Source organism: Vulpes lagopus, chromosome 23 (genome assembly GCF_018345385.1).
Source record: "Vulpes lagopus strain Blue_001 chromosome 23, ASM1834538v1, whole genome shotgun sequence".
In the NCBI taxonomy this organism is placed as follows: domain Eukaryota; kingdom Metazoa; phylum Chordata; class Mammalia; order Carnivora; family Canidae; genus Vulpes; species Vulpes lagopus.
The window spans coordinates 1,396,618-1,410,174 of record NC_054846.1 but is presented as its reverse complement, the minus strand read 5'-3'; the positions used below and the strand labels follow the sequence as shown (position 1 = coordinate 1,410,174).

The 13,557-nt window shown below is 54.8% G+C and overlaps 1 protein-coding gene across 3 annotated transcripts in view; it reads right to left on the bottom strand.

Moving 5' to 3' along the window:
* The window catches only part of SPOCK3 (SPARC (osteonectin), cwcv and kazal like domains proteoglycan 3), a 410,315-nt gene extending 397,403 nt beyond the window's left edge, over window positions 1-12,912 (bottom strand). For 2 of the 3 annotated variants that reach the window (XM_041737861.1, XM_041737863.1), the window contains exons 1-2: window positions 12,681-12,725; window positions 12,177-12,356 (exon numbers count right to left, since the gene is read on the bottom strand). In XM_041737861.1, coding sequence (XP_041593795.1) covers window positions 12,177-12,356 — 180 coding nt within the window. In that variant the 5' untranslated portion in view covers window positions 12,681-12,725. Of the gene's footprint in view, window positions 1-12,176; window positions 12,357-12,680; window positions 12,726-12,891 lie in introns of those variants that run through there. The other variant, XM_041737862.1, reaches the window with a different exon arrangement.
* Between the last annotated feature and the right edge of the window lie 645 nt (window positions 12,913-13,557).

The window sequence follows — 13,557 nt, the reverse complement described above, 5'->3', positions numbered from 1 at the left end:
AAGATCTTGGAGAGAGATTTGCACGCCCACGCTCACAGCAGCGTTTCTCGCAGTAGCTGATGCGTGGAAGGCATCCACGTGCCCGTCGGCAGATGAAGAGATGAATCAACGTGGTCTGCACACACAAGAAATATTATCTGCTCAGCAATTAAAAGAAAGAAAATCCTGCCATTTGCAATAACGTGGATGAACCTTGCAGGCGTTACGCTCAGTGAAATAAACCGGCCACCAAAAGACAAAACCACACGATTCCACTCACAGAAGATACCCAAAGCCGTCAAATTAATAGACAACAGAAGATAAAAGGGTGATTGCCGGAGGCTGGGAGGGGGGAGATTGGGGAGTCGCTGTGTAGTACGTAGAGCTGCAGTTTTGCAAGATGAAAACGTTCTGGATAGTTGGGACTCACAGTGTGGATACATTCAGCACTAGTGGATTATGTACTTGAAATGGATATGGTAAATGGTGCATTATGCCTTTTTTTTACTACAATTAAAAATAAGATACTTCTTAAAGATCATTCTAAATGGAATAATAAAGCACCTGGCATAGCAGACCTCCCAGAACTGTATTACGGACCAGGAAGCATTATGGTGCAGTGGAGCAGAGGGTACGGTGCTGAGTGAAGTAAGTCCATCAGAGCAAGACAATGATCCTATGACCTCACTCATGTGTGGGATTTAAGAAACAAAACAGGGGATCAGAGGGGAAGGGAGGGGAAAATACAGACAAAATCGGGGGGCGGCAAACATAATAGATTCCTAATCATAGGAAACAGACTGAGGGTCGCTGGAGGGGAGGAGGATGGGGTCACTGGGTGCCGGGCCTCAGGGAGGGCACCTGATGGACTGGGCACCTGGTGTTACGTGCAACTGAGGAATCACTGAACTCTGCCTCTGAAACTACCTCGACCTCTAAAGAGTTGCATATTTAAATAGTGTGACTTTAAAATCAACGTTTCTAATGAGAGTCATGAAAACATAATATCGGATGTATTTAATTATCCCTGTTTTACAATTAGAACGATGACATTGGCTAAAAATACTCAAAGCACACAAATGCCACCTAAAAAAGGAATCTACCTCACTCAAATTCTAAAGATTTTTTTTTTTTTTTAATGTGCGATTACTTTTAAAACTATTAAACGGGCCAATGAAGTATCATGGTGCCATTTCCAAAGGAAGAAATAAAAATGTATATTGGGCCCTAATCCCTAGATTCTAAGTAGAAAAATCAGCTGTAAATGCTCAGAAGTGGGAGCCAATTTTATTACGCTATTTCCTGGATAAAGTCAGCAGCTTGGAAGTAGGATACCGAGAGTCAGGTGATCTCCTAGGGAAGAATGTGCAGGCAAGCATCACCCTTTGGAATAACTTCTATGACTTAAAGGCAAAATGGGAAAAATAAATTAATACAAAATAAAATAAGGCAAAAGGCAAAGTGGTTTTATGAAGAATCTTTACCTCTCTACCTCGTGCATCTGTATGCTATGTTACCAATTATAAGACATTCTAAGTGTCAGCAAAAGATTAAGCAAAAATCACCTAATTGCTTGTAAAATAATCAAGCCATGAGTAAATAAGTAAGTAAATAAATAAATAAATAAATAATGAAAGAAAAATAAATACTAAAGTTTTAATTTTGCAAGTATGAGGAAGGATTCAAGGAACTCTTAAAAAGTAAAAGAAACTCAACAAATAGTGCAATTTACTATCTCGGCTTAGGATCCAGGCAAGGAGCTCGGCTGTCCACGACGTCAAGAAACAAACTCAAAGGCATGAAGCTCCTATGGAGGCTTCCGGAAAAATCTTACTTTGCACATCATCTTGCAACTCCCCCTCCCTCCGCCCCCAATATACAAATGTTAAGGAGATTATTTCCTTCGCTTCCGGGACTAAGCTGCATGGATCCAGCAGCAGCGTCATTTCCAGTATCCCAAGAAAAGGAACGGTGCATTAATCATTCTTCCCCCATTTTTAGTTTTTCCCTGCATTAGAGGCAATACAACCTGGTATAGAGAGGAGCCTGTCTTACAACTAAGGGGAACAACAAGTTAATTCTAATTCTTTCCCACCAATCACTTTACCTATCTGGAACCATGACCAAAGATCCACCAAATAAATAAATAAATAAATAAATAAATAAAATAAATTAAAAAAAGGTCTCACAGAAGGTAAGATAATGCTCAGTGACTTCCCTAGGAACAGGACGGGTCACCAGATGAGGTCGGCTGTCCTTAGAAACCCATGTGGATGCTCGTGTTGGGTGTGACCTCGGCACGTCCTCTCGGGTCTCAGCGGCCAGCCCCCGTGGGCTCCCACACCGGGACCCCTGGATACTGATGTGCCCGTTCTTCTCAGACTAGAGGCAGAGGGAACGTCTGAAAGTGGGGAGCGAGCAAGACAGAAGCAAGGCAAACAACAGAAATGGGCGAAAACTCCTTACGGGCACAGGCAATAATCCCCGGAGATGTGGAGATGCACGAAAGAAAGGGACAGAGGTCACCGGCAGTGTCCCAGCGGCGCCCGGCCTTGCCTCCTCTCCTCGACTCTACTCCTTTCCCATCAGAGGTGACGTCCGTCCCGCTCACTGTCGGCTGCTGAGGCCACGGCACGGAGCACACGTCCGTGACACACACGTGAGGCACGCGTGACCCCTGCAGGGAACTTGGAGGGCAAACCACCTGCCCCAGGCTCTTGGCTCCTTCATGCTGGACGGGGACCGGCAACAGGGGACAGAAAACACCGAGAGCAGCCCTGAAACCACAGCCCTGGCCGGCTCGCTTCGCCAAGCTCTCTTCACCCATCCCACGCCCGGGAAATAAAATTCTCTATTAGCTCAGGCGTGTTTGTTCCGCGCCCCCGTCCCGCAACACACCCACTGGCAAAGTCAGCGATGAATCTGGATTATCTCCGAAAGATCCGGACTCGTCACCCAACCATTCAATGGAGTAGTTGAAAGGTGGGGAGACGGGGGTGTTTAACATCACACGGTAGGCGGCAGAGAGTATTTAAAGACTTCAGAGCAAAACTTTATAGGGTCAGAGAGGAACTGCTGGAAAAGCCTGGGCCAGGTGGGCTGAGGGAGAGCCACGATGCACCTGAGCACCCGGACTTACGGTCACTATCCTGCACGCGAACGTGCAGCGGGGGCACAGCATCCCCACGTTACTGCCTTCTGGAACGTATGGACCACACCAGTTCTGGGCTTGAAACCTTATATTTCAGATGAAATTAAATTTTCATTGACATTACAGAACTGGGCAGAGGTCAGAAATGGAAACGGTCAGCAGGCAGCAGCACGGCGCTAACCGCCTTTTCTGAAGGGCCGTCCGAATGGCAATGCCCCCTTGACACAATGCTCCTTTATTCATTGAACATTTCTCTAATGCTGACGCTGAGCCTGTCCCTATGCCAATGCTAGCTGGACTCTAGGATTTATGTTTTTACAATGTATTTATTTATGAGAGCGAGTGAGAGAGAGTGAGCGGGAGCAGGAGGGGCGGAGGGAGGGAAAGAACCCCAAGTGGGCTCCACGCCGAGCCCAGAGCCCGATGCAGGGCTCCACCTCACAGCTCAGGACCTGATCCGAAACCCAGAGTCAGACCCTTAACCAGCTGCACCACCCAGCACCCCCACCCCCCAGGCTGTAGGATTTTCCAGCGGAAAGAGTCGATCATCCGTAACTGCAGAGTCCTGAGCTTAGTGAGGAGCAGAATCTGTAAACTAGGAGAGGTAGAAAGAATAGATATAAAAAAAAACATTAAAAAAAAAAAAAAAGGAAAGGGTTTTCCTACATGGAAAAATGCACATAAATACTCCAAGAGCTTATAGGGGTTAGGTGGTGTGTGGAGAAGGTTCACAGATCAGACTTAATTAGAAAATTAATACATAAAATATAATAATTCTAGCGCAGATCGTGAAAACTGAAGTCGCACAAGGACACACGTGTCACCCTGAGTCAGGATCCTGAGAGCTGAGAGCCGTCCCACAGTGGTCACCCTACGAGTGGGAAAGTGGGCACCTCGTGGCGATCGATGCACAATGTTCTGTTGGTGCATCGGGCGCAAAGCTCAAGCATGTGACCCCAAGTCAGCCGACTTCCCGTAAGAACCAGAAAGGTACGTAGTGACCACATGTGAAACGGCCAAGGAGACGGTGCAGGCAACCTCTGAAATGCAGGGAACTTAACCAGGAGAAGAGAATCTAAGAAGATCCCAAAACCATGATGGGTCACATACATTGAAGACGCAACCCCCCGCCCCTCCACGTGCGGCTTTCTGTGCCTGCAAGTGCACCGGGGTGCAGCCCTCCTTCCACCGGGGTGCAGCCCCCTTCCACCGGGGTGCAGTCCCCCTTCCACCGGGGTGCAGTCCCCCTTCCACCGGGGTGCAGCCCCCTTCCACCAGGGTGCAGTCCCCCTTCCACCGGGGTGCAGCCCTCCTTCCACCGGGGTGCAGCCCCCTTCCACCAGGGTGCAGTCCCCCTTCCACCGGGGTGCAGCCCTCCTTCCACCGGGGTGCAGTCCCCCTTCCACCAGGGTGCAGCCCTCCTTCCACCGGGGTGCAGTCCCCCTTCCACCGGGGTGCAGCCCCCCTTCCACCGGGGTACAGTCCCCCTTCCACCAGGGTGCAGCCCCCCTTCCACCGGGGTGCAGTCCCCCTTCCACCGGGGTGCAGCCCCCTTCCACCGGGGTGCAGTCCCCCTTCCACCGGGGTGCAGCCCCCTTCCACCGGGGTGCAGTCCCCCTTCCACCAGGGTGCAGCCCCCCTTCCACCGGGGTGCAGTCCCCCTTCCACCAGGGTGCAGCCCTCCTTCCACCGGGGTGCAGTCCCCCTTCCACCAGGGTGCAGCCCCCCTTCCACCGGGGTGCAGTCCCCCTTCCACCAGGGTGCAGCCCTCCTTCCACCGGGGTGCAGTCCCCCTTCCACCGGGGTGCAGTCCCCCTTCTAGGAGGCTGCACTCCCCAGCAGCTCCCTACCAGCACCAGAGCCGGAGACCTCAGAGGGTTGCTATGTCCCTACAATGACTCTCTGCTGGAAGGACCCAAGCCCATGGCTGGAATCCCGTGCTCCATCCAGCTGGGGTCTGATAAGGCGACACCCCTTCTAGGGGACAGTCCCTTTCCAGAAATCAGCAGGTCCCCGCCTATTCTCTGACCTGCCTTCCTCACCTGACGTCTCCCTGGATGAAACCACTCTCAGATCCAGGCTGCCCTGCACCCCCTGCCCACCTGGGACCGGGTGCCAGGGACGGGGCAGGACGCCGCAGGGGCCCAGCGCTTCCCTTACAGCCACTGCCTCCCCTGATGACTCTTCGAATGACGTAACCGGTTTGAACAATCGCTGAATATAGAAAACTAGAGTCTGCTACGGTCTGTACCCGGCCTCACCTGCAAACCCGTGCACCAGATATGCCCCATGCGCTTCCCTGGATTCCTACACAGAGTCCCGTAGTCATCAAAACAGCAAAGGAGAATGAAAAAGATCAAAAGAGAGAAAACACTTGCGGGAAGAACGGCCAAGGGCAAGCCCACGCGCTCAACTCAACAAAATACAGGTAACGGCGACCACAGCTAAGAATGGGAGAAACGCTACGAGGTCACTGTTTTAAAAATCAGAATTAGATATTTATTCTTGATGAAGGGTTCCTGAACGAAGAGGATGGCGCTTTAACCTCTCCAGTTTCTCCGATTTCTAATGACCCTTTATTTCTGTCACGTATTGCCGAAAGGTCAAGTGGTGGGGGTTCCCCTTGCTCCTGTTAACGCTCGCTCCGAAGGGAACCACCTCACAGTACGCGTGGATATGGAAGCGTCACGTCGCACAGCTGAAATATCTACGATTTCATCAAGGACACCTCAACTAGGAAAATTAATTTTGAGAAAAGGCACCACAGAGGACAGGCCCTCACGCTAAGGGTATCTGGATGGTCAGGAAACAGAATGCAGCGAGAGTATTCCTTAAAGATTCTGCTTGAATTTTAACACCTTTTATTTTTTTTTAAGATTTATGTATTTATGATAGACACAGAGAGAGAGAGAGGGGCGGAGGAGGGAGAAGCAGGCTCCGTGCCAGGAGCCCGACTCAGGGCTCGATCCCAGGACTCCAGGATCACGCCCTGGGCCGAAGGCAGGTGCTCAACCGCTGGGCCACCCGGGGATCCCATTTTAACGCCTTTCAAAGCAATGACACGCTTTACTTGGAGTAGGCCTAGGAGCCCACTGCTCATGGACTGACTGATAGCAGTAAAAGCTGATAAGACTCCGGGGGGCTTTACTCGTCTGTAGCCACTAAGTGCCCCCCCCCCAAATAAGCCGTAGGCTTTACTAGGATGAAACCTCAACTCAGATGTGAAAAGGAAATAAAAAGAAAAAAAAGTTAAGAAAGGTTATCTTATTATCCCAAATATCCAAATCAGGCATTTTAAAAAGTCAACTTCTAATGTAAATACCTCTGAGACACTTAAACCTGTATTTTACGTGCTCACGATCCTTTACATGTCCTTTAGATTAAGGTTGATTCCTTTTAAAGTCACATTGTAACAAAATAATTAATAATAATAATAATAAAATAATTAAAAAATAAATAAAGTTGCATTGTAAGACTTTATCATTGCTCTCAAGATACCTAAAGGGCTGTAAAAACTACGTGAGGAATGAGCAGAAACAAGCTGATTGTGGGTTTAGCAAGAAGAATGGCAACCAGTTCTTGAAACAATGTTCAAAACGAGCCCCAGATTTTCATGTGTCTGTTTGGGAAGAGGCTGGGGTTGTGGTTATGATCTTAAAACTTGTTTTTTAGGGATCCCTGGGTGGCGCAGCGGTTTGGCGCCTGCCTTTGGCCCAGGGCGCGATCCCGGAGACCCGGGATCGAATCCCACTTTGGGCTCCCGGTGCATGGAGCCTGCTTCTCCCTCTGCCTGTGTCTCTGCCTCTCTCTCTCTCTGTGACTATCATAAATAAATAAAAACAAAAAAAAAAAAAAACCACTTGTTTTTTAGAGGGGTTTGGGTTCACAGAAAAATTGAGAGCTTTCCCACACAGCTCGGGCCACCACAGAAGCGCAACCTCCCCAGTTCCAACCCCGCCACCCCCCGCCCAGGTGCTCGTTCCTCACGGTGGATGAATCTACATCCACACTCGGTCTACAGTTCACCTGAGAGCCATAACCCTGTGCTCCATCCACCTGGGGGCTGATAAGGTGACACCCCTTCTAGGGGACAGTCCCTTTCCAGAATTCAGCAGGTCCCCGCCTATTCTCTGACCTGCCTTCCTCACCTGACGTCTCCCTGACGCTGTGCTTTCTATGGGTTTGGACAAACATGTAGTGATACGTATGACCCATCATAGAGTATTGTCACTGCCCTAAAAATCCTCTGTGCTGAACCTGTTCGTGCCTCCTCCCACCTACCTCTCCCGCCCCGGGAATTTTTATTGAAAAATAAATGTAATCAGAAGTATTTGCGTGTCAATGCAGGGGTACGGTTCTCGTCTTGTGAGCTGTCTGAAATCAGCATGGCCATCGCTGCCACTTACACGTTTATTATATTGCTTCCACCATATACCATCTTTTTTTTTTTGTCATTCTTAATTACAACATGTACTTTAGTGAAGCCATAAGATTGATAAAGGTATGACGTCACTCATCAATTAACTCATTGGCTTCTAAATTCCTTGCTCATTTTCACATGATTAAGGATATGATTTAATTGATTTATAAAACACAAATATTTGAAATGTGAACTATACAGACCATTCGATTCAGAAGCTAATGATTTTTGTTTTCTTATAATGATCTCGATTTTCAATTCTCCTAATAGGCGTGTGTATATTTACAGATGCTGAAGGAATTCCTCACACCTGTTCCAGGTAAAGGTACTATTCCCACAATTGCTCCACTGGGGAATCTTGTGTGCCTGATTTTACCACTACTCACTTAAGCTAAAAAAAAAAAAGAGTAAATGTAACCAGCCTATCTACTAGATATAGCCTGTTGTTGGAAGTTTTTGGTTTGTTGCCTTTATTCTATGTTATTTATTTTTTGGCTTTATTTTAAAATCACACAATTATACCCCGAACATAACATTCTGGGTCTATCTACTACACTTATTTTTAAATGAGTTGACTTCTCTATATCTTTAAATTTAACTTTTCTTAAAACATAGGGGTCAGAATATCCACAGGAGTTTTTATACTAACAAATATACTAATGACTTTCAAAAGGAAAAGTTTTCTGTCTATATAATGACATTCTGTATACTTTAAAGGTCAACAAAACTTTACTCAAAGAGCACTCCTAGTATAAAGTGGTCAAAATTATTTGAAGTTTCTTCTGTGTTAAGCTTGACTTTGGTTTAGTTATTTCTCTGTGATTTACATTGAGGAAATTGAGAAAATGATTCTTCAGCAGCAGGGCTTCCTATGTTCATCTGTTCTCACATAATCCTTCCTATCCATGCTCCTCGTTTCTAAAACTGTATTATATATAACACAGTCATATATTTATATTGCACATAATATAAAAACTGCATTTATCTTAAAAATCATTCAATTAAAACATAATGATGGATTGCATTTTCAAATATCACTCGAAATAGCTTCCAAATATAATTCAAAAGACGATACAGTTCAAAGGTTCACTAAGAAATCACTTGTAAAATAATGTTGATTGTGTAAAATAGTCACAAGAAGAAAGGTAAAGGTTAATTCTAATCTTGGTTATTGCGTAGGCATTCCAAAGCTTTTTTTTTTTTTTGTAAATAAAATTATATTTTTTATGAGAGAAAACTAAACAATTACTTTGGTTAAATTGTTTCGAAAAGAGGCTGATTTCCTTGTTTCTTTGCCTTCATATAGACTATGCAAATCTATCACCTAAGATATCAATGCTGATGCAGAACATTTAAAGGTGGAGTCACGCAGCACAAACGTACTTCAAGCAATGCCTCACAACCACGGGCTTCCAGATGAAAATGAGAAAAATTAACGGTATCTTAAAAGATACAGGAAAAACAAAGTTATGAAGCCAATGATCCCCCAAAAAGGGAAAAACAATCTGCACATTAGCAGGGCGGTGGATGGTTTAAACGCGCATCCGGATTATGCATTCTGAGTTGAGAAGTCTCGCATCCGCAGACATTTTATGCTAAATGAGCAACAGGTGGTTAAAAGGGGGAAAAAAACACGTCTCCATGCCCTCCAGAAGTTATTGTCACAAAAACATAATTATCTTACTAAAGTGGCAAGGCTACAACCTGATCTACTTTTTAAATAGGTAATTATTATATTTTCATTATTTCATGTGCTTCAAAACATACCTGCTAAAAAAAAATTCGGAAAAAAAATAAAAAAATAAAAATAAAATAAAATAAAAAATCGGTAAATCCTTTATTTAACATATACTTTTAATGGATTTCCCCCCTGCCTCAGACATCAAGTAAGAATAACTGAAAGTACTATGGCAGTGAAATGCCCTGCTCCGTGTCTATAGAAGCTGCCTAAATGATTCCCGGAATATTTCATTCTTTCAGGCAACCCAGCTTGCTTCCGCAGTTTAAAGCAAACATATTTACAAACTGCCCAACTATGACTGGCCGCTGTTAATAATTCAAAAACGTAATTTGAATAAAGTAAGAGAACATTAAAATATTGAAGATTGAAAATATATTTTAGAGAAGAAAACTTTTTATTTCAAAAATTTTCAAGCAGCCATTAAGAAATAAGACGGCATTTTGTGAAGCATGATTCAAATAACGACAGAATCTTCAATATTTTTTTTTGTTTTCCAAGTGATGTGATAAGCAGAAATTCTTCCCCAGCTTTAGGAATACCTCATTTGCGTGTTGGCTGTTTTTTTTTTTTTTACATGGGTTTTTTGAGTGCAACTTTGTACTCAATATTAGCACAAAGTCAAACAGAGCCAGGGCGTAAGGGATGTCACGGAGCCACAGCACCACGTTCGGGAGGCCTGGGGAGCCCGGCCTTAGCCCGTCCAGCGGCAGGAGGGCAGCCCCACCTCTAGCACGCAGGAGCCTCCTCCAGGAACCCCTGAGCTCTTCGGTGTACCGCGGGGGGGGGGGTGACCCCCGCCCCAGGGCCCGACACACCTGGGGCTGGGGAGCTGGACGCCCCGCGGGGGCCCAGCAGGTGCACCGCACGCTCCCAGCCCCCAGAGGCCCAGCAGGTGCACGCGCCCCGCCCCCGGGGACCCAGCAGGTGCACACGCCCCATCCCCCCCGGGGGCCTAGCAGGTGCACCACACGCGCCCCGTCCCCGGGGGCCCAGCAGGTGCACGCGCCCCGCTCCCCGGGGGCCCAGCAGGTGCACGCGCTCCATCCCCAGGGGCCCAGCAGGTGCACGCGCCCCGCTCCCCGGGGGCCCAGCAGGTGCACGCGCCGCGCTCCCAGGGGCCCAGCAGGTGCACGCGCTCCATCCCCAGGGGCCCAGCAGGTGCAGGCGCTCCATCCCCAGGGGCCCAGCAGGTGCACGCGCTCCATCCCCAGGGGCCCAGCAGGTGCACGCGCTCCATCCCCAGGGGCCCAGCAGGTGCACGCGCTCCATCCCCAGGGGCCCAGCAGGTGCACGCGCTCCATCCCCAGGGGCCCAGCAGGTGCACGCGCTCCATCCCCAGGGGCCCAGCAGGTGCACGCGCTCCATCCCCAGGGGCCCAGCAGGTGCACCGCCCGCCCCGCCCGGTTCCGCGCATCTCCGCGCCGCCGTCGGGGTCCGCAGGAGTGGGGGGCGGTCACCCGCCGCGGGATCCCCCCTCCCCGCCCCGTGACACCCCCGGCGGGGGCTCTCAGAGGCCGGCGGGGCGGGGGGGGGGGGGAGAGGACCGGCCCGGCCCGCAGGCTCGCGCCCCCCGCGCCCCGCCCCGCTCGCCGACCCCAGGGAGACGCCGTCTGCGCTCCAGTTGCGGCCGCGGCTCGGTGCGCGGTGCCGCCGCCTCCCGCCTGGGCCCCTTCCCAGCGCCCCTCAAACTCCTTCGGGGCCGTCAGCAACGGGATGGAGCCGAGTTACTGCAGCCCCAGCTCCGGCCCGCGCACCTGCTCAGACCACTCGGAAGTTACGGGGCGCAGTCGGCGCTCCGCGTGCGACCCCTGCGGGCCGGGGGCGGGGACAGGTGGGGGACGGGGGTGCGGGGGCAGGTGGGGACAGGGCGTGCGGGGCGCTTGGGGGAGCAGGGACGGGGCAGGTGGGGGACGGGGGTGCGGGGGCAGGTGGGGACAGGGCGTGCGGGGCGCTTGGGGGAGCAGGGACGGGGCAGGTGGGGGACGGGGATGCGGGGGCAGGTAGGAGATGGGTCTGTGCGGGGACAGGGATGGGGGATGGGGGCAGGTGGGGGACGGGGGTGCAGGGTCGGGACCGGGGTGCGGGGTGCGGGGCAGCGGCCGACCTCTCCACTGGGGCGGCCCCGGGAGCCTTCCCCAGTCGCTGGCCGGGCGGGGTCGGCGGAACCGCAACTTCCCCAGCCCCGGAGCCCCGGAGCCCCGGAGCCCCGCGCCCCCAGGTCCCCGCAGGTCCTCGCGCCCCCCAGGTCCCCCCAGGTCCCCGGTGCGCCCCAGGTCCCCGCAGGTCCCCGCGCCCCCCCATGTCCCCGGGACCCCCAGGTCCCCCCAGGTCCCCGCGCCCCCCCAGGTCCCCGGTGCGCCCCAGGTCCCCGCAGGTCCCCGCGCCCCCCATGTCCCCGGGACCCTCAGGTTCCCGTAGGTCCCCGCTCTCCCCCAGGTCCCCGCGCCCCCTCATGTCCCCGCAGGTCCCCGCTCTCCCCTATGTCCCCGGGACCCCCAGGTCCCCGCAGGTCCCCGCTCCCCCCCAGGTCCCCGCTCCCCCCCAGGTCCCCCCAGGTCCCCCCAGGTCCCCGCGCCCCCCCAGGTCCCCGGGACCCCCAGGTCCCCGCAGATCCCCGCTCCCCCCCATGTCCCCGCGCCCCCCCCAGGTCCCCGGTGCGCCCCAGGTCCCCGCAGGTCCCCGCGCCCCCCCATGTCCCCGGGACCCCCGGGCCCCCCCAGGTCCCCGCTCCCCCCCAGGTCCCCGGTGCGCCCCAGGTCCCCCCAGGTCCCCGCCCCCCCAGGTCCCCGCAGGTCCCCGCCCCCGCCCCCAGCCCCGAGCGAGCGCCGCGGCGGCCCCGGGGGCGAGCGCGCCCTGCTGTCCGGGGAGGGGCCGCGCGCACTTACGTCTCGGAATCTGTTCCACTGTCCGCCCTCGCGGCCGTACTGGGAGACGGTGCTGAGCCATTGTTTATCGTCCAGGAAATTGCCGCCGTCCGGCCGCCCCCCGGCCGCAGCCCCCGCCGCCGCGGCCCGAGCGCACCAGGCGGCGGCGCAGACCCACAGCAGGGCCGGCACCTTGAGCATCTGCGGGGGAGACACGGGCGGGCGGGGCCGCGTCAGGCGGGGCGGGGGCGGGATGCGGGTGCGGTGCGGTGCGGGTGCGGGTGCAGGGGGCTGGGGTGCAGGGGCTGCGGGTGCAGGGGCTGGGGGTGCGGGTGCAGGGGGTGCGGGTGCAGGGGCTGGGGGTGCGGGTGCAGGGGCTGGGTGCACCGACCCGCGCCCCCTCCCCCGCTCGCACGCGCGGCCCCGCGGCCCCGGGCAGGCAGGACAGGCGGGCGGAGCGCGGAGGCCCGGCCGCGGCGGCCCGAGCGAGCGAGCGAGCGGACACGCTGCCTCCCGGAGCCTCACCTTGCGGCGGCCTCCGCCTCCCGCTCCGCTCCGCTCCGCTCCCGCCGCCCGCGCAGCCCGCGCCGCCGCCTCCCGAGCAGCCGCTCGCGCCGCCGTCTGGAGCGCTCTGGGCTCCCGCTCCCGCTCCCGCTCCCGCTCCCGCCCTCCCCCCTCCCGCCTCCCCCCTCCCCCCCCCGCGGCTCCCCCTCCCCCCCCCCCCCCGCGCACCCACCTTCCCTCCGGCCGCGAGCTGCAGGGGACTCGGCGGCGGGCGCGGCTGCGGCGGTGGCGGCGGCGGTGGCGGTGGCGGCGGCGGTGGCGGTGGCGGTGGCGCAGGGTCCTCGTGGGCCGCAGCCCCCCCCGGGACGCCGCCCGCCCCGCGCCCCGGCCCGCGCCCCGCAGCTGCGCGCTCGGACCCGCCCCGGCAGCGCCACGCGAACTTCGCGCCGGACCCGCGGACCTCAGGGCTGAGCCAACGGGACCCGCCGAGGCGCGCGGAGCCCTGGGGCGCGGCCCCGACGGCGGGCCCAGCCGGGATGCCCGGCCCGGTCCGCACCTGGCACCCCAACCTGGCCCCAGCACCTGCCCCCCGCACCTGCCCCCGCACCTGCCCCCAGCACCTGCGCCCCCGCACCTGGCCCCCGCACCTGGCCCCAGCACCTGCCCCCCGCACCTGGCCCCAGCACCTGGCCCCAGCACCTGCCCCCCGCACCTGGCCCCAGCACCTGCCCCCCGCACCTGCCCCCCGCACCTGCCCCCAGCACCTGAGCACCTGTCCCCCGCACCTGCCCCCGCACCTGCGCCCCCGCACCTGTCCCGCGCACCTGCGCCCCCGCACCTGCCCCCCGCACCTGGCCCCAGCACCTGGCCCCCGCACCTGCGCCCTCGCACCTGTCCC